This window comes from Akebia trifoliata, chromosome 6, assembly GCF_017979445.1.
Source record: "Akebia trifoliata isolate Shusen 1 chromosome 6, ASM1797944v1, whole genome shotgun sequence".
NCBI classification, from domain to species: domain Eukaryota; kingdom Viridiplantae; phylum Streptophyta; class Magnoliopsida; order Ranunculales; family Lardizabalaceae; genus Akebia; species Akebia trifoliata.
Window position 1 is genome coordinate 29223892 of NC_141380.1, and position 20183 is coordinate 29244074.

General features: G+C 32.9%; 3 protein-coding genes across 24 annotated transcripts in view; all 3 read right to left on the reverse strand.

Annotated features, from left to right (window-relative positions):
* Positions 1–218: 218 nt before the first annotated feature.
* Positions 219–14049, reverse strand: LOC147400699 (uncharacterized). 20 transcript variants are annotated; one of them, XR_015179500.1, is made up of 7 exons: positions 13847–14049; positions 13306–13360; positions 11318–11397; positions 3188–3702; positions 2562–2704; positions 1587–2207; positions 222–1473 (listed from the first exon to the last, which is right to left on the reverse strand). XR_015179500.1 is itself a non-coding variant. In XM_086446506.1 (4 exons), the coding sequence occupies exons 1-4, from the start codon at positions 13976–13978 to the stop codon at positions 1817–1819; spliced, it is 351 nt and encodes a 116-aa protein (XP_086302632.1). In that variant the 5' UTR covers positions 13979–14049; the 3' UTR covers positions 219–1816. The 20 variants fall into 20 exon arrangements, 6 of the variants coding, with proteins under 6 accessions (XP_086302632.1, XP_086302635.1, XP_086302633.1 ...); XR_015179499.1 differs by lacking the exon at positions 222–1473 and having other exon boundaries at positions 1856–2207; positions 3188–3288; positions 3414–3702; XR_015179497.1 differs by lacking the exon at positions 222–1473 and having other exon boundaries at positions 1856–2207; positions 11318–11358.
* Positions 3775–6992, reverse strand: LOC147400700 (uncharacterized). 2 transcript variants are annotated; one of them, XM_086446502.1, is made up of 5 exons: positions 5636–6992; positions 5412–5542; positions 5214–5289; positions 4242–5136; positions 3775–4122 (listed from the first exon to the last, which is right to left on the reverse strand). In XM_086446502.1, exons 2-5 carry the CDS (start codon positions 5499–5501, stop codon positions 4119–4121), a joined length of 1065 nt encoding a protein of 354 aa, XP_086302628.1. In that variant the 5' UTR covers positions 5502–5542; positions 5636–6992; the 3' UTR covers positions 3775–4118. The 2 variants fall into 2 exon arrangements, with proteins under 2 accessions (XP_086302628.1, XP_086302627.1); XM_086446501.1 differs by lacking the exon at positions 3775–4122 and having other exon boundaries at positions 4131–5136.
* Positions 14050–19403: 5354 nt separating the features above from the next.
* LOC147400701 (putative E3 ubiquitin-protein ligase ARI8) overlaps positions 19404–20183 on the reverse strand; it is a 29833-nt gene continuing 29053 nt past the window's right edge. Inside the window, exons 12-14 of one of the 2 annotated variants that reach the window (XM_086446510.1) lie at positions 19789–19860; positions 19620–19719; positions 19404–19534 (exon numbers count right to left, since the gene is read on the reverse strand). In XM_086446510.1, the coding sequence (XP_086302636.1) occupies positions 19404–19534; positions 19620–19719; positions 19789–19860 (303 nt within the window). Of the gene's footprint in view, positions 19535–19619; positions 19720–19788; positions 19861–20017; positions 20064–20183 lie in introns of those variants that run through there. The other variant, XM_086446511.1, reaches the window with a different exon arrangement.

A 20183-nucleotide genomic window follows, 5' to 3' on the forward strand; every position in this document is an offset into this window, starting at 1 on the left:
ATCTATTTTCCATCAAAACATCTACTGCTTGCAAGCAGTATTATAAGATATATTAGCAACCCATTAACCAAACCAACTTCAGTTCAGTTTGGTTTGATTATGATTTTTGTTTAGTGGAACCAACCTAGGTCGGCTTGGTTTAGATTTAGCCCCAAACCGAACCAAGTTACACCCTAATGTGCTTAGTACATAAACAATCACTTGCAGTACAAATATCAAAAATTTCTCAGCCATTAACAACAATGCTTTATTTACGCAAATAAAAAGTCTTCTAGGAGATGTCGAGCAAATGATAAAGAGGATTGGAATGTTTGTCTAGGGTATCCCACACAATTAAATTGAAACTGCAACCACCATACATTCACAGATTCTAAGAAGGGTTTCAACAATTACATCAGTGTTTGGATCATTAATCCATTCAATACAAAAGCTACACTTTCTTTCCAAATAAAAATTACAATTAAACATAAAGTAGAACAGTTGTCAAGTAGTTACAACTAGATTTTAGATAGAAATCACCATGTTCCCTCCCAGCATGAGATACCACACCACCCCGCAGTGTGGCCTCTTAAACATAACCTCACTCAAGCTAACATGATCTTTTATGTCAACCTCAATTCTAAGATGACACAATACTTGTCAGTACTTGATATTTACCAATTCATTAGGATTCCACATAGATGCAGTCAGGCTTCCGTCAAGTTGTACAAGACACTTAACTTAAAACAGTGATCTGAAACTTTTTAGCCATAAGAACTTGGAAGCAGATTATACTAAAACCAATAAGAACAAATAACTTTTGAACTTCTGTACCATTTTAGTAAGTAATACCTATATTACAACAAACAAAGTGAGATTTGTTACCTGTTCAGAAACTAAGATAAATGGAACCATGTTCCAACTCAAATTCCTTATCTTCAAAGTCAGATTCCATGGCAAATCTTACTAAAAGAGTAATATCTTTTTTTTGATCGATAAAGATAATTTTATTAAAAAATTCAACAAGAGGAGTCGAGAGAACCAACCCAAAACAAAGAAAAGAAACAAAACAAAAAGTGATACAATAGACAAACGGAACCAACAAACTACTCTAGCGACAACGAACAAACCTATCCCACCTCACAACAAAATCTTAAAAAAAAACCCTTTTAAACTCTTTATAAAGTTTGCTCTAATAGAACATGGAGTCCAAAATAGAGAGAATTAATCCATCCAACGTAGGCTCCTTCCCCTAAAAAATGCATCGATTACAACCTTACCAAATATCCCAACAAATTGCAAATAGAGCCAAGAACCAAAGAATCCGCTTCGAGAACATGAATGATCCTCCCCACGTCAACCAAGAATCCAAAGCAGACTTGATTGTTCTGGGGAAACAACCTACTAGACCAAACAGCGTTAAGAAACGTTAAGAAATGCGACCAAATGTAATGAGCCTCGGCAATGAATAAGAAGATGGTCCACCGTTTCCTCCTGAGATTTGCACATACAACAATTAAAACCTCTTTTAATTAGCTGGTCCACTGTTGCGAGTCTCCCCAAAGTCACTAACCAAAGAAAAGTCGAAATCTTTGGGGGAATCTTACCAACACCAAACAAACGTGTGAGGAAAAGACGTCATAGAATTAAGCGCGATACCCTCATATAAAAACTTAACCATAAACTTCCCATCCGTAATACCACCCTATATTCTCTGATCTTCCGAGAAGCTTTCCCAATTTCTACTCTCCACCAAAGAACATAACCTCCCTACATTATCCACCTTCAAAGGGTAATATCTTTGAAAGGAACATCATGGTCAAAATTCTATTTTAGGTCAATTGAGTAGTAATGGGTACCACTCCACTGAACAAGATGACAAGTAAACATTTGACTTGTTCATACTCATATGATATATCTCCTGTACAATAACCAATTCAAAAACAAGCTAAATGAGAAAATGGATAGCATTCACATAAATATTTTAAAGAAATATCATTATTAAAACACCAAAAGGCAACATAAGATGCAAGCAAGAATAATATATTGAGTAGAAACCCCAGGAGGTTGGTTCAATGGTAAAACCAACTATAAGGGCTTGCTCCTTCTCGTCTTGTGATCTAAACTTGGTGGCCTTCCATCTTGCTTTTGCACAATGGGAAATTTCCATAAGGTCGTGGTGTGGGACCGTAGGAACCAATCCCATCCCTAAAGGGTGTGGAGATACCCTGCGATATTTTAAAAAAAAAGAATATTTTGTTTTACGTTTCCTAGCTATATACTCTTCTAATTCTAGGTATTGAATAAAATACAATTGCATCCATTAGATACAAAGGTATTAGACTTAAAAAAAAACTTAATTACAAAACTAGGAGGGAATGTGTGGTGGTGGTGGGTGGGTGGGTGGGTGGGTGTCGGGGGGGGGGGGGGGGTTTCATTTGATATTGTTTATAAATCAAGACTTACAAAGCAAATACGCAGCTTATAAAAACCTTAAACATAAAGCGAACTACTAGAGGTAATGTCCTCATACCAACAAAGTATTAAATACTTAAATTAAATATGCATTAAAAATTATTTACCTCCTCGTAGCATCTCCCCTTGTATTACTGGGCTAGGTCCTCATCATATTCAGTAGGGACCTATCGTGGCTTCTCGTAAACATCTTAATTATGAACTCGATGATGACCATACCATAACATAAAATCCTCTAAAGGCCATTGCACTAAATCAAAAAATATTAATATATTATCATCACTGATATTTTTCTATTAAGTATAAATATTAAATAAGGGGAGCATTCAAAGGACATAAGTAAAAACATATGTAAAAACGATCATTTTTCAAAATATGAGTTAGAAGTTTCAGATTGGGCTGATTTTTTGTGAGGATGATCTCTATGATAAGAAGATCATCCTCAAAGAAATCAGCCCAATCTAAACCTTCTAACACCATCAAAAGAGATTTAGAATGTGCATCATCGATTTTTTACCAATAATTTGTAAATCACTTTTAATGGATTTAGAAGTTTCAGATTGGGCTGATTTTTTGTGAGGATGATCTTCTCATCATAGAGATCATCCTCACAAAAAAACAGCTTAATCAGAAACTTCTAATCCATACTTTGAAAAATATTTGTTTTTACAAATGTTTCTACTTATGTCCCTTGAACATCCCCCATTAAATAAAATTTGTAATTTAAATTTACCATCTAACTCTCAAGCCACTATTCCAATCACCAGATGAATCTCATATCTACTCAATCAATCGTTAACGATTAGGAAGTCTAGTTCGCCTCCTCGCCATACTCTAAAAAATTGACGACGGAGTAGAGATAATCTGATGTAATCTAATTTTTCTTACGCATCTATCTATTGGATAAAACTCTATAATCTCCAAATAGATGATACAGGATCAATGAAGACTATCCTTACATGTCGTAAAGTACATATGATAGAGCTCATACTGAACTCCATTAGGAAGAGGATAATATGGTCACCATGTAACTTGAAAAAAATATAAAAACTTAACAAAAAACTGAATAATTTATAATAAATCACAACAAAATTTAAAATCTAACTGCTCTTATCATGCCATGGTTTTTAAACTCGGTATTTGGTGTCATCTCGTTCACCTCCGATACCGAGTTGACTCGGACGATACGTCTCGTCTCGTTCAAGTCGTCTCGTTCAACAAACAATGGTTTTTAACCATTTAAAAAATCTGAAAAATTCAGGAAAAATTCAGAATTGATTATAATTAAAAAAAATTCATAATATACCTATCAAAATAAATAAATTAAATATTTACATTGTTACGTTGTTTCATTTTCATTGCACAAGTGCACTAAACTTGTTTTCCAAACACAATATTTAAAGAACACCAAAACTTACCATCAAAAATATCAATTAAAACACTAATTTCAATTCTATAAAATGTAAATACATGATAACGAATAAGTTTATACATGCAAAAATAATTTAAATACATTAATAACACTCAGTTTGAATTTAGGGTAATTCGAATCTAAGGCAAACATTAACTAAGAAAGACTTGTAAAAATAGAAATCATGAAAGTGAAGCGCCACAATGAGATGAATTGAAATTTACACCGATATCCGATAGAACATGTAACCCACTCACCTACAAAAAAAAATTTTGAACAAAAAATTAAATCGAAAAATGATTAATTAGATATATTTGATAACAAATTAAAATTATACAAAATATAATCAAATAAAAGTAATTTTAAGCCAACGTACTGTTCTTGTTCCTCATAGTGTGGATAAGATCGATAGTCTCCAAGAAATAAAAAAGAAGTAAAAACGTCAGTTGTAGTGTCGCTTGTGTTGGTATGACTATACTCCCCTTGTTCATAGTTTGAGCTTGTTTGTCCATGATATGAATAAGAACATTCGTACCCATACACACCAGTAGGTTGGTCATAACCATGATAAGAACCACTATGTTCAAACTCAACACCATAGTTGTCGAATGCATCATTCTCGTTTATACCCGTCTCTTGAGGGTATCCATAATGATCATAACTTCTATCACCGCCACCATAATATTGAGTCTGACTTTCATCATCATCACTACGAAACTCTGTCAATCTGTCCAATCGCTCACGTCTCTCTTCAAATGGCCTAGCACCATGGTCGGTATCTTGTGTCGTGATCACGTTATCAGGTTCACTATCATCCCATGCTCTATGTTGTGTCTCTTGATCACCTCTATCATCATCATTACCACCATTCGGAGATGGAGATTTACTCGTACCTCTATCGGGTTGGGTACCAATCTCCCTATCCAACCAAGACAAGTCGTTATTATCTATCAAAGGATCTTCCGTCTCTCTCAACCACTGGTCTAAAACGTCATCATGCTCAAATATGGAATCTAAATCAATAGGATTGTAATAACTATCTTCTAATCTACGATTCATGATATTGCGAGCTCGTAATCTCATGTTATAATGTGCAAACACCAAGTTCCCTAACTTTTCCATTTTGAGTCTATTACAAGGACGAGTGTGGATTAAAGCAAAGGTACTCCAATTTCTCTCACAACTTGAAGACGAGCAAGTTTGACTCAAGACTTTAATCGTTATTTTTCTGAGATCAGGTGCATCATGACCATAATTATACCACCAATCAGCTGATAAGAAGAAAAGAAAAATATTAAATACTTATTACTTATTATTGTATAAATTATTATTATTATTTATATATTACCTGGTAAAGAAGTTTTACTCATATTTCTAGTTAGAGCATCACTGAACTCCCCCGTCGCGTCAATAAACAATTTAATCTATTTAAAATGTAAAAAATGATTCAAAAACAATAAGAAAAAGTTCATATACTATAATTAAATTATAAATACAAAAAATTTAAAATAACTTTGAATTATTTGACAATAGTATATATTGATACCTGGTCTATCGCCTTCCCTTTATTAATCATATCTGGTTCCAACTTTTTGATAACCCTTTTCGTTGCTTGAAAAAGTTCATAGCTTTCCATTAAGAAATTATCATATTGAAACTGAGGATTTAAATAATACGCTGCAATAAATAGAAATATCAATTTTCTTAACATCAAAATGTTAATAAAATATTAATATTTAAATTATATTAAAACATTTAATTGTTACTTACCATATGAAGATTTGATTTAAGATGATCTGACCACTTCTTTTCAATCAATTGGATATACGGTCGATGATATCTTACCGAATCTATTATTAATTGTTTGACTCTTCCCATACCTTCATAAATTACAGTCAGAGTGGGCTTTTTATCTTGGTCAACAATTTTCAAGAGTTTAACCAAAGGTTCCATGACCTTACAGACCTCTTCTGCCTTCTCTCAAAATTCACGTTGCATGATCAAATCTGAAACCTTTTTTACTAACTCTCTTTTCTTCTTATCCCTCATAAGTCCCATTCGCAACCATTCATCAGATGCAAACATGGTTTTCAAAGCTGATTGATGTCGAATAAGACTTTGAAGAGCAATGTATTGCGTAGCAAACCGTGTGATCTCAGGACGTAACAATTCATGTCCCTCAGTAAATGTTCTCATCAAACTCACGAGTTTGTTACTATTGTATATGAATCCTGTTATTTGTCGACCATTTGAAATAACACGAGTAAATAACGGCAATTTTCCCATGTCTTCCAAAATTAGGTCGATGGTATGTGCGACAAAAGGTATCCAATACAAATGAGATTTTCTTAACATTAAATCCAAACCTGCAGCCCGATATGATGCTTCATTGTCTGTTACAATCTAAATAACATTATTTTCACCGATTTCATCTACTATCTTCTCCATCAATCCAAGTAAGTACTCTGATGTCTTAGTAATTCCAGTTACATTGATTTGTGAAATATCATATTTATATTAGAATATACTATGAAGTTGATGATGGACATCCTATTTTTTAATGTCCACCCATCACACATCAGAGTACAACCATATATTGGCCATTTCTTTTTAAGAGATCCAATATAATCTAACTCTTCTACTTCCATGTCCAAATATTTTCCTCCAATCTCGTATTGTGTAGGACCTCTGATGCCACTCCCTGCCTCTGCAATAGAATCCACCATAGTCTGAAAATATGGACTCTTGACTGCATGAAATGGGACCGAGTTGAAGAGAAAAAACTTTGTAATTGCTCGGCCAACCTTATTTAATAATTTTTTTCCACTCCATGATCCTTTCAATTTTTTCTGTGTGGCTTCTTTTGACATATACAAGTAAGGATCCAATCCTCTGGTCGAAACATCATGCACATCTTTTTCTACTCGTCTCAAATCTTGTTCGGTATTTTTAAATTCTTTCTCTGCTTTTCGCAATTCATAACTATCTCTAACACTGAAAGTTCGAAATTATCCTCCACTTTTCTTCGCTGTCCCAGATGAAGTGTCAAGTCTTCTACCCCCACCTTTAGAACTACTAGGGATCTCTGAAACTGAATGTCTTCTTCGATAATCGTCTTCTTGTAAAGATCGTCGACTCATATCACATGTTATTCTCATCTGGGCATTTTCTTCTCTTTCAGCAGAATCGAGCGACTCGTCATCTGAGTCGTATATAAGTATACTATCATCAAACTCAATCCCACCTCCAAATATTTCATGTAATCTGTTCATTAATATTTCTTTTTTTCGCTGCTTTTAATTTTGATTTCGCTATCATTTGCTTCCTCATCAACAATCGAGTTTCTTTGGGACATTTTGGATAAGCCGTCACTTCTCCTATTTTAGAAAACAAATGCTCTTTAAGACGTGTAATGCCTCCACTCATGATTTTATCACAATAGTTGCATTTTACTTTCCTTTTATTCCTCTCAAATGTAGTATCATGCTGCCAACCAATATCCTCTTCTCTAGGCATCCTATAATTTATAAATAAATATATAGATCAAATATGTTATAAAATTAATCAATATAAAAAAAATGCAACAATGCTACCACGTGTAATGAAACAATGATGTCACGTGCAATGAAAAATTAGAATTTTCAACGCATTATTCACTATAATAATACTATATTTGAAAAAATAAAATAAAATACAAAGTAAATATTATAAAATTAATCAATATAAGTAGAATATGATGCCACGTGTAATGAAAAATTAGAAATCAACACATTATTCATTATAATATTACTTTATTTGAAAAAATTATTTTTTAATTATCAAATTAAAACATGGATGAGAAATTTTTTATTTTATAGCAAAATAAATTTCTCAACTAAAAATGTTATTTTTAATTATCAAATTAAAATATGGATAAAATTATGATTTACATTTAAAAATTAAAATTATTATTTATACTGCAAATCATAATTTAGATAAAAAAAATTTTAATGAAATTATTATCCATGTAATGTATTCACTACCAAATAAAAAATAAAATAACAAAGAATTTCTAGTGAAATTAACTATTTTTCAAAATAACTACCCATAGTTACATGATGATGGCATCTTAAAGTAACTATTCATATTGTCACTAAGAAAATATATTTTTTTCACAAATGTAGTGCAAGTTGAAACCCAATATTACATTTGAAGAAAAAACATTAAATGAGAAAACACCTAAAAATAAACAAAAATACAGTATAAGAAGCCACAGATGAAAAGAAACTTGATGAGTGAAAAATTGCACATTACACATTACATGGACAAAATAAAAAATACATGGATAAAAAAAATTTAGAATAAATTTTTAAAAAATTGTTAAATCCCAATCTATAAATAAATACCCTAAACCCTAACTCATCTCACAAATCCATTTACTTCACCCATCATTTTCAATGTTGAAATCTATCAAAATATAAAACAATTTCCACTTCTTAACCATTACAAATTAAAAGTTAATATACACATTAGAAGTTAATACATATTACACAAAATATTGAAAAGAAAAAAAAATTGAGAAAAAAAAAATCTCATGCTCTATTAAAGAATAAGCTAAATCTTACTTGATTTGGAGGAAGATGAAGTAAATCCACCTTTCACTTCAATTTCTTCTTGAATCGGATGAAGAAGATAATTTTTTCCCAAAATCTTGACTTTTGTTCTTCACTTGGTGGAGAAGATGAAGAAATAATAGAGGAAAATTGATTTGAGAGGTGAAATAATGGAGGATTGAGGCTTAACTTGGTGGAGAAAATGAAGTTTTCTCCTAAAATCTTACCTTCTTTTGTTCACTTGGTGGAGAAGATGAAGAAATAATTGAGAAAAATTGATTTGGGGGTGAAATAATTGAGGATTGAGGTAAAACTCGATTGTCTCGGTTAACTCTTTGTCTCGCGAGTTAACGTAATATCTGTATTGTCTCGTATATCTCGTTCGTATCATCCGAGTTTTGCGAAAATATCGTCCGAGATGACTCGCATATCTCACGATACGCGGTCGTCTTATGACACATTGTGAGTTGGTCTCATTAGGCTCCGATACCGAGTTAACTCGGGTCATACGTCTCGGTCTCGGACGAGTTTAAAAACCATGTATCATGCTAGTTGTTAGTAGATCCATCTGTCTTATACAACGATACACTTTGATGAGGATCATTTACACACTCTCTTCTCACATTTATTGTAGTTGACATGAAATTCATCAACTTGGTAGAAAATCCTCTAATAGAGAATGTACGTCCAGGATTAATGAGAGTCCCTAGGAGAAGTCCTATCTACCTCGGTATCATCCCAAGATCATAAAATGATGTCTCTACCAAGCCATGAGCGCCACACGATTGTATCCGCCTGAAGCAAAGATCGTGTCTTCAACTGGTCCTCTAGTCGTTCCTCCCAATTGATGTTTTATTCGGTCCTAATGAGAAACCGATCTCTCCAATCATCTACAGATACAAAATCTACCAATACGCTCATGTTCAAGAACTCTTTCCACCTACTCTCTTTAATCTGAGGAAATTCTGCAATATGAAATCACATACACAACCATACGTAGAGTATGTACTCCCTTTGAATCTCACCCCCCTCTTGTCTACTTATGTACGAGAGACCAACGAAAATCTCTACTATAGGGACCAGATTAGCTTTGATTCAAAGTTATGTCCAAGAAGAAACTCGGTCTGAAGCACTGAATACTAAATGAGACCATGAAGTACTCTGACAACACTCATAAGCATAATATGAAATCCCGAGCTTTCCTCTGAGGCATTGAGGCTAAATTAGTGGGGTTCTCCCGCACGAGGGCCCGATGGACTTCTAGAAGCATCTCTATATCCATCATTCTATGATTAATGAACCTTCTCGACTTCTAGAAGCATCTTCATATCCATCATTCCATGATTGATGAACCTTCTCACTTTTTTCGATTTGACCCCTAATCATTTTGCAAGTTCCTTCATAAATCTCCATCATAGTGATGGTCTGATCATAAGCCCCAATGTGTCTATCCTCACGAAATTGCAGAAATTTTCATGAGTTGGGCAAAGCGTAACTAACCCAAAACGAAACACATGATGTGTAAGATCCCAGAAAGAGGTTGCAACTCATAAAAGATTCCAATTAACCTCCACCGTCTTTAGAGAAAATGTGCTCTGAAGTCTATACGTGCTGAAGTTGTACTTTTCTACGATCGTAAATGATCCCAAGATTTGATTGGTCAAAAGTTCTACAGCATTGTGAGCCATCTGAAAACGAACAATACATCCTGTTACTCACTAACACGCTAACTTTGAAAAAGTCAGGTCATTTTTTTTAATCAAATTATATCACAAATAACCACATTAAGGGATGTATCAATTAGGATCCAAATCAAAAACCAAGTCATTTTGATTTATATCTCAATTGGTACATCCCTTAACGTGGCTATTTGTGAAATAATTTGATTCCAATTTGGTTTAATCCACTGAATTAAAGTGGTTAAAATGAAGTGGTTGGGATTATGTACCCAATTAATTTGAACTTAGACCGATTCAATCCGATGGATCTAAATGGATTACTATTTGAATCGTCTTATCTAATAAACCTTAAACTAATTAGTCCAACAAATTTATTAGATCCATTGGTCAATTGGGCCAACTAATTTAATTGGTTCACATTGACCTGTATATTTCATCAAATTAGGTTTATTGGGCTGAATCGATATTACATGTTCAAATTGAACAGTGTGGACCATTCCTAACTAATGATTGAGGTTAGGTTAGGACCAAGCTTAGGTCGCTTCAGCTTGGAACATCAATATACCTTCCAGTTTCACCTAGTCAAACAGTACGTGGTGCTCCAGTTTGATATGCGCGAAGGTACTAGACTGGAGACATTCAAGCTTTCGGTGTCGAACCTTTAATATTGATATAGAGAGACCTATTTGGATCGTCAGAGCTATGTTGGAGTTAAGAGGCTCGGGTTTATTCTTAATCTCCTTTTCTTCTCATCTCCTCTCTCTCCCATCTTTATTTTAATTCTTTATTTTCTATTAGAATATTGAGAGACTCGAGTTTCCAAATTGAACACATGTTCTTGTGTTTTCAAACTGTCGACACGCTATTTGAAATACTCGTGTTTTAAAACTTTTTTCCTCAAAAGTTTTATTTCTAAATGTACCATCCAAAATGTCAGTGTAATGGATTGGCAATGTATTGGATAGATTCGATTTTTGAGAACACTGGTGAGAAGGATACTCTCATCTTTCGGATCCTACTTAGACATCTTGTGGTTCCAAGAAAATATTAATATTCAAAAACATGCATACAAAACCAACAGAAAAAAAAAAACAAATAAATCATTTTGAAACCCTAGAAAGAAGACTACAAAACCCTAACATTAGAATCTAATTCAAAAGAAGAGGGGTTTAAAGCATTACCTGTGACTTGGAGTGCTCGACCTCTTCAAAATGAATCCAATCTAATCCAAAAAGGAAAAGAAGAAGATTTTTTTTAAAACCTATGAATCCAATCCAACGAAAAATCAATTAGAGAGGAAGGAGAAGATGTGGGGGCAACTTGAGAGAGAGAAAGAAGTTAGGGGCTCCATTTTTAGAGAGAGGGTTAGAGATCAAACTAAGTTCAAGAGAGAGGATGTCTAAAATCTCTCATCCCTAGGAAAACGATTTGCCACATGAGACAGAAATTTGGATCTCATAAATACCCCACAATTTACATTTAAACTTAATATAATTTGATCATTTTGGTCAAAACCCAATAAAATTGCAACCTTCGACTTCATAATCCCTATAATATAGGCAGTTAGTTATAAAAACTGCAAAAATATCTATTTTATTGTATAATTGTTAAAATTCCCATTTTTTAGTATTTTAAATTACAAATAAATTTTAATTAAAAAAAAAAACTAAATAAAGAAAAACGTAGAAGAGGGTATTTTTTCAATAATTTTTAGTTTAATTTAAAATAATAAAAAAATTATTTTAGACTTTTAAAAAAATATTATTACAATATTTATTTTTGTATTTTTTAAAACATTATTTTATCATTTTTTAAGTGCAATTTATTTTTAACGTTTTTAAATAATTTTTAATTTGGGTAGCAAATCTAAAGAAAAAAATTATTTAAATAGATTTAACATATAAACGAATATATTATCATTTAAATCACAGATTAATTTTATTTTTAGAAAAAAACGTAGAAGTTTGGACTTCCAATTATTTTTAGTTTAATTTAAAAATAATAAAACCTAATTTATTTTAAACATTTATAAAAAATATTATTTTAAATATTTAATTTTACATTTTTTTAAAATTATTTTATCATTTTTAAGTGTAATTTATTTTTAGCATTTTTTAATTTAGGTAGTAAACCTAAATAAAAATGTCATTCAAATAGATTTAATATATAAATCACTATATTATCATTTAAAATCACAGATTAATTTTATTTTTATCATTTTTTAAATTTTATTTAATTGTTTAATTAAATCTAAGCATTTTTTAAATATTATATTTTTAATGTAAAAATACGTATTTCATATATTAAATATTTAAATAAAAAATTACCAAGTTTTCCACATGATTTTCCATGATGTGCTCAAACGATGTAAATGGATTTGCCTCCACATCATTTGCCTGACAAATAATTTGCCAAGCAAGTATTTTTCCCCCAATCAAACACGCCCTTAGATGTCAATTAAATTTCTCAAAAACTGATGCCTATTCAAAAAAAAAAAAATTTGATGTCTAAAGTCTATTTTGTACAAGAGGTCTCTCATTCTCGCATTGTCTCATCTCGATTTTAGGGTTAAAGTTCTAATGTAACTTCGACAACCATCTTCTCCAATGAGATGACAATTATTGAGACTTCAAGTAATCTCTCTCTTATCTCTTATCTATAAACCCTTGATTTTTCTTCAAAAATCTATTCTTTTGAGCCTCAAACCAGAAATTTAAAATAAATAAATAAATTGTTATTTCTCTCAATATCTATCAACCTCGTTCTCATCTTCAATCGTAAGCTAGAAAATCCTTCATTTTTTGGGTTCAGAGGACATGCCATGAGTTCAAATTTCAGATAGATTTCGAATCGGATTTATTTATCAGACAATCAAGTTTTATCAATATCTGATAAGTTGATCGGATTTGAATTCAAAGATCTATTCATAACAACCATCGAATTTCAAATTAGAATTCAGATGTCGAATATTTGTTTCAGATGTCTCTACATTTGATTTGATTAATATCAGTTTACAGTCTTATTTTTTGTTTTCCAGACTTGTAACTCTGGGTATACAAATACAAATAAAGAAATAAAGAAAAAAGGTCACTAAAAGAAAAAGAAATAAAGATAAGTAGGTTACAAAAAATGAAAAATAAGGAAAATAAAAGGGAAAAAGTGTATTTACCTCTATATTGCATCCAAAAAATACTGAGGGAGTAGGTCATTATAGCATCATGTTCCTATAGATAAAAACCCATTGTGACAAGTTTTTATTTTTATTTTAAAAAAAAAAGAGAAGTAAACCAAATCACATTAATTAATAGCATGAAAATGAATAATATTTAACAATTGATTAAATAAAAAACTCGATGATTTCACGACAACATGCTAATTTATGATTAAAAAAATGAACTTTTTAAACATAATTGAATGGAAGAACATATTGTATTGTTGACAACCTTTATTTTGTTGGATAAGGCAATAATTATGATGAAATTTATAAAATTCAATCAACTTTAAGGGGGTTCATTCTCAATCACATCCAAATAAACCATCAGCTCACAAAGGCTTATATCACCAATAATAATTTATTTAAGATAAAATAACACAAACCGTATTGACTTGGCCGAGTTTTCATTTGAGGGGCAAGTTTTAATCAACCAAAAGCATAAGGAAAGAAAAAAAAAAATTAAAAAAATTTGAAAGATGAATGGAAAATCTCACACCTGAAGAACCAAAGATAAGGAGGAAGGAAGCATAAATCCATCTCCTATAAACATCGAAGTACCAAATAGAAGAATAAATATGAGAGTGATCTGAGTTCTCCAACTCATCTGCAAGAGCTCCTCCATTGCCATCTCCAATCTCAAATCTCAAAACGACTCTCTAGGGTTAAAGTTTCGTTACAACTTACAACTAAATAGTAAATAGTAATATGAAGTTGTTGCTATGTTATTTCGTGGAATTGGTTCCTCCCAGTATATCCGAATTGACGTATGTTTCGGATATGGGTTGATGTCTCTTGACCCGAGTTAAATTCAAATTGGATATGGATCCATCTCTATATCCGTCAAGATTTCAATGATATATTCTTTTTAAGTTATTTTTTCTCAACCAATAATTATTGGATGTAGTGGTCAAGGCACCTCTTCAAAACATGATTTTCAATTTCATTCGAAACTGAGATGACTCGCTCAAGTTATCTCAATCTCGTTAAGTAACGATACGGGTTTGCATTGTGTCTCAACATTCACATCATCTCACTAGATAAACGGTTATCTAAGACAATATTTTGAAAATTTCATCCGAATCAGCAAAACTCGACCAAGTCAAATGGGATTTTATAAATTTTAATTAAAATAATTAATTTTTTTTAGATTTTAAATATTTATTATATAAATAAACATATCGCTTTATGACTAAACGTTTTTAAATCTATGTTATTTTTTATAAAATTATAATTATTTTAATTTAAATATATGTAAATTAATCCATGTTAACTAAGCTTAATGGATTATCTCATCTAAGACGAGTTGACTTGCCCAAGACAAGACCTCAAATCGAGATTGAAAAACATACCATAAATTGGAAAGGTCTTGAATTCAAGACACTATTTAATAATTTTATTTGAATTAACTTGAACGATTTAACATTATTCAGTCCGAACCTCATCCATTTTAAGCCTTAACTGGCATCTTAAGAAAAATTGGAAGAAATTGTAAACCAAAATTCACCTACCTCTCCACGTCTTAATACCACAGAGGAAAATGCCAAATTAGCATTAAAATGTACATCACATCGCTGATGTGGATGTATGTATTAAACCATAGATGATTTTCATCGAGATGCAAGTGAAAAGCATCTATGGGTACGTGTGCACCTCCACATCAGCAATGTAAGAATTGATCTATATTTCAATGTTACTCCAGCACGAATCTATCACTAATGCCTCTCTCTTTTTTTTTTTGTCATTTTGGTCATAAATCAAGAAAATTCAACCCATGTAGTCAATGGTCTTACAACACCAACTTGTGCAAGTAAATTCAATGGTCTTACAAACAAATTTAAAATTCCATTTGGAAGACCATTGAGGTTCTTTGCAGGTGTTGGCATTGTATAACCATTGACTATAGCACGTGGGTTGAATTTTCATAATTTATGATCAAAATGACACCAAAAAAAAAAATGAGGCATTTGTCGACTCAGAATTGATCGAGTCAAATCGCCTCGATTGATATAACTTGATGGGAACCAACTTAGCAACTTGGATGAGTCAACTTAAAACTTGGTCGACTTGGACTGAAAATGCATTGACTTGAGACTCAACCTACACTTCCCTTAAATTTTCTCTTAAAAATTCATCCAAAAACCAGTATTTTTTCTCACACAAATCATTCCATATCAAGTTCTTTAATCTATTCAACTCCATCTTTTCAATCCATCAACTTCAACCTCTAGTAGAAAATCATTGATTATTCTACTTTGAAAAAACTCATCTTCAAGTTATTAAACACATTCAACCATATCTTCAATCCATGCATGAACTTCAACCATGTAAAGAAATCCTTTTGAATAAGATAAACTAATCTGATTCAAACTTCTCCGGAAGCCAATTGTAAATTAATCTTCCCATAGTCCAATGATTTATTCCGTCGATGAATTTTCATCAAGAGATTTAGACATCATTAACTTTTTCATAGGATGAAGTTTAGATTATTACAAACATGTCCAGTGACACGATCCACTCTTTGTATTGTCAACCATGTTGATTTTCAAAGTAATCATAACAACCTTTTTCCTCCATTTTATTTACTTGCTTCTTCAATTTTTTAAAATGGTGCAAATCTCATTTTAAATAACCTAGTGTTCTATTGTGATATCATGCACCTTCCTTTAATTTTCCTACTCAATTCATTTTATACTCATTGGACATCACTGATTTTTTTTCATAGGACGAAAACATCTTTCGATTATTACAAACACGTCTACTAGCACCAGTGTCAACCATCCACTCTTTGTTATATCCGACCATTTTGATCTTTGAAATGATAGCAACAAGCTTTCTCCTCTATTGTGTTTACTTGCTTTTTTATTTTTATTTTTTAAATGGTAGCAATCCCGTTTGAAATGACCAAGTTTCCTATAGTGATGTCATGCACATTTCTTTGATTTTTTTTTCATTCTTAATGTTATTTTTGTACTCCTTGGATTGAAAATTTATGTTGTTGGTTCCGTCTTAGTCTTTGATTCAATTGAATAAACTTTAAATGTCATTCCGATTTGATTTTCTTATTTATCTCTTAGAAGAGATTCTTCCTCAATTCGAAGATGTTCAAGAAGTTATTTCGTAATCTTCCTTTACTATATTTTGAGAGTCTTATGATAATCATTGCAAAGAGGTAACTTAATGTTTTTTTCATTAAAATGAGAACCTTGGGCAATCATATCATTTATGAAGTTGCTAAAATAAAATAAATAAATCACTATATTGGAATGATAGCCGACATCCTTTGTTTTTGTATTTCATTTCGAGTGCCTCCTAAAATCTCTTACATTGTAGTCATCCGCTTCTCACTTTTGCTCTCTCTACATTTCATCAATGTAGATGAACCATCCACTTATGGACTAATTGAAGTAAGAACATGCACTACTTTTAGGGAGGTCAACAAAAAATACATTGGTTGTTGCATCGCTTAAAATTGGTACCCTCAAAATTGTACAACTCAGTATTGATTGGACGATGAAGAAGATGAGACATAGGTCATAATATTGATTTAAAATTGTTGAAGAAATTGAAAAGCAAATAGAAAAAGAGATTAAGAAATGTAGAAAATCGATCTGAGGCAGGCAATGGGTACCGACAAGAAATATCACTGGCTTTAAATCAAATTTTTCCCTCAACAAGTAAATCATAAACAATGGGTTACTGACAAATTTGATTCTAGGATACAATAGATCAAATCTGATTTCTTATGATTGCTTTGTCAAATTTAATCATGCTCCTCCACACTCAAAAATATTAACTACACTTCGACAAAATAGAAAACATGTGAGTAGAAAGACAACAATTTTTTTCTGATTGATTTGTGAAATTATATTCTGTTCAAATGAGTGAAAGCACTCTTATTTATATAGAGTATCAAAGAATGTCTTGAATACCCTTCCAATTTGAAAAACAGGTTGCCAAAGTAACTATTCATGCTTTTATGGGCAAAAACCATAAGTCGAGTGGTGCAATGCTTTTAAAAGGAACTTTTTCAAGTGAGAAGGAGAATAGGCCTTATAAGGTAGGCCTACCTCATTCATGCTATTTATGGGCAAATTCTGCTTGTTTCCTGAGGTAATGTACAGGGACAGCTGAACTCTATGCTTTAAGAGCTTAACCTTCAGAGAGTTTCCTGTCCGGCATTCCAAAGGAACAAACGGTAGTTCAAACATAAGTGTTTTGTTGGTTCATGCCACTTGTTTCTATTTCAAATTAAAGCAAAGCATTTTTATTTTTTACAAGTATAAAATTATATTACTAAAAGAAGGAACACAGAAATACAAAAAGAGAAGGCCGAGATAGCCCCTCCCTCCGAAAGGAAAAACAAGAAGAACCAATAGTAGGGTAGATCACTAAGTGTTACAAAAAGAATCCCACAAATTTGAGGTGTGGTCAATAGATTCCCCAAGTAATAGCTGAGGGAAGAATAGCCCAAAGATGTCGTTTTCTGAAGGAGATAATATTTTTAGCCCACCCTTCCAACAAAGAGAAGAAATTGTGGGGAAAGACCCAGTTTATCTGGAATTGCCCAAGAAAAAGAGACCAAATATCATGAGAGAAAGAGAAATGAATTAAGGTGTGGTCAATAGATTCCCCATCCCTCAAGCACAGGGGGTAGAAATTAGGAGTGATCCTTCCTTCAACAAGAACCCATTACCAAGAATTTGTTCTTCTTCCAAAGCAATTTAACAGAAAACTTAATGTTTAGGATCATAGGGTCTAACATTAGAGAGAAGTCATTATTTGAGACAATTAAAAAAAAGGATCTTAGGGTCTTAGACCCTGCAGTGTAAAGAAGCAAACATGCCAAATAGCCACATGATACACCATTCCATTATTCTTTGAAAAGACGAGAATACATTTATTCTTGGCTCATTTTACAGAATTTATGATCATTTTTAAGAGATTACTATAATTATCTTCTGGGGGAAGATACAAATGAGTATATTTTTGCATTTGTGCCTCAACTAGTTGTATATAGTCACTAACAGAAACCAGTGACCAAAAACATTGATATTTAGATCGAAATTATATCAAGTGAAACTGTCAGTAAGATACCTTTCTGTATGGTCGTGCAAGGAGTGAACACATCAGAGGCGGTTTCTGCTCCCCTTTTTCTTTGTTCTTTTTTGTTGCCATTTTCTTCTTTCTCCATGCATCACAGGCTCGGAAGTGACTGACCAGTAAGTAATACCAGCTATGCTCCACACAAATTTGCCACCGGAACAGGCCTGCTGCCTCATAATAATCCAATCTGGTTGGAGCCACTTAACGGTGCTGGCGCACATCTAACAAGTAGTTGCAGAGCTAATATTGGCGAAGGTCAGTATTCACAAGACCAGTGGCCCGATGAGTCTTCCAAGCTTTGACTACTGCGACCACTTTGATCGGGAAGTCATTCCCTTGCCCCTCCCACCTTTACTACCCTTGCTGCCCCCACCCAAGCTCTTTGAGCTCGCTGTCCTACTGCAGGCACCTTGTGAGTCCACATCTGAGAGACCATTCTCCAATGCTCCGACCAGGTTTTCAAAATAATTCCGAGTAACGCTGTTGTCATTCAAAAATATGCAGAAGAAAATCAGATTGTCTTGAGTCAAGATGTTAATAGACTGCAATTCCTGTAGGTGTGTGTAGTTAGTAATTAGTATCCCCATTCAATGCAAACCATCCAGAGACACACATGCCCGCTCGCACATTTATATAGGTGTGTGTAGTTTGTAATTAGTGGGTGAAGGCAGGTAGTGAACCCAAGTCGTGGCATCAATACTTGGAGACTTTACCAATGTAGCAAGATGGAACCTTCATATATTTTTAGTAAAAACGCCCTTGGACAGCCCCATTCAAAACAATAGGGAAATATACCCAACATTCTGGTCAACGTTACTGGGGTCTTTTGGACAAAAAAATACTATTAAAAACTAACCTTCCCTAGTTCCAGGAATAGTCATGCTATGCCTTCCCCCACTCCCCAAAACAGGCATGTGTCAGCTCTAATTACCAAAATTTCCATATCGAAATTACCTTGTCAGACCAGCTAGCTTTGTACGGAAGTCATTGAAATCTTTGGATGGGCCATCTGCATTGAGAAACACTTGTAATTCTTTCTCTGCACATTGATGGAGCCGTTCTAACCCAGCCTCAGCCTCACCTATATAAACAAGTCGACACGTAAAAAACAAAGCACATTGTGGAATGTTGGTGCCTGTTTAAGGGTATAAGAGCATGGAAACTACCTTGCAGGTACTCAAAGAATTGTATCTTTGCTTGTCCATGCTCAGGTAGGTAATATCCATAGGCATAGGTCCACTTAAGCACGCGCCTGCATTCGATTATCTGCACATATGCTGAATGTTATAAGAGAAGGCAACGGATTTCAACAAACAGATGGAACATCAGATGTACCTGTAGCATGGCCTCTATCATGAACTTCAGCTGTGACTCAGGCTGACATTGTTTGTCACTCAGCTTCTCAATCTGCAAAACCAAGAGAATCTTCAACTCAAGAAATTTACTTCTTGTTTCTCACATCAGCATCTCTTTGAATAAATTAAGACAGCACAAAAATGAATTTGATGCTTAGAACAAGACAATATTTTCAAATAAAAGGATGGAAAGAGACTCTCCTCCATACCGTCATATTGTCATCTCAAGGACATATTTTAGGCCCAAAACAAAACCTGTTTGGAGAATACTAACCATCAGATGTAAATCCAAACTGGTTCAGAAAAGAAGTCCATAGATTGATGGTTTGGATCCACCAAAATGGATCAAATTTTCTGCCTGAAACTTCTCACACC

Bases quoted from the DNA above. Each gene is read 5' to 3' on its own strand.
- LOC147400700 (XM_086446501.1), bottom strand. From the start codon at position 5,501: ATGGAAAGCTATGAACTTTTTCAAGCAACGAAAAGGGTTATCAAAAAG. The intron at 5,290-5,411 runs GTATCAATATAT...CATTTTAAATAG, and splicing joins AAGGGAAGGCGATAGACCAG to ATTAAATTGTTTATTGACGC. The intron at 5,137-5,213 runs GTAATATATAAA...TCTTCTTATCAG, and splicing joins GAGTAAAACTTCTTTACCAG to CTGATTGGTGGTATAATTAT.
- LOC147400699 (XM_086446503.1), bottom strand. From the start codon at position 13,978: ATGGCAATGGAGGAGCTCTTGCAGATGAGTTGGAGAACTCAGATCACT. The intron at 11,398-13,305 runs GTAAATACACTT...TTGGATTCATAG, and splicing joins TTTTTGGATGCAATATAGAG to GTTTTAAAAAAAATCTTCTT. The intron at 10,146-11,317 runs GTAATGCTTTAA...GTTCGTTTTCAG, and splicing joins TCGAGCACTCCAAGTCACAG to ATGGCTCACAATGCTGTAGA.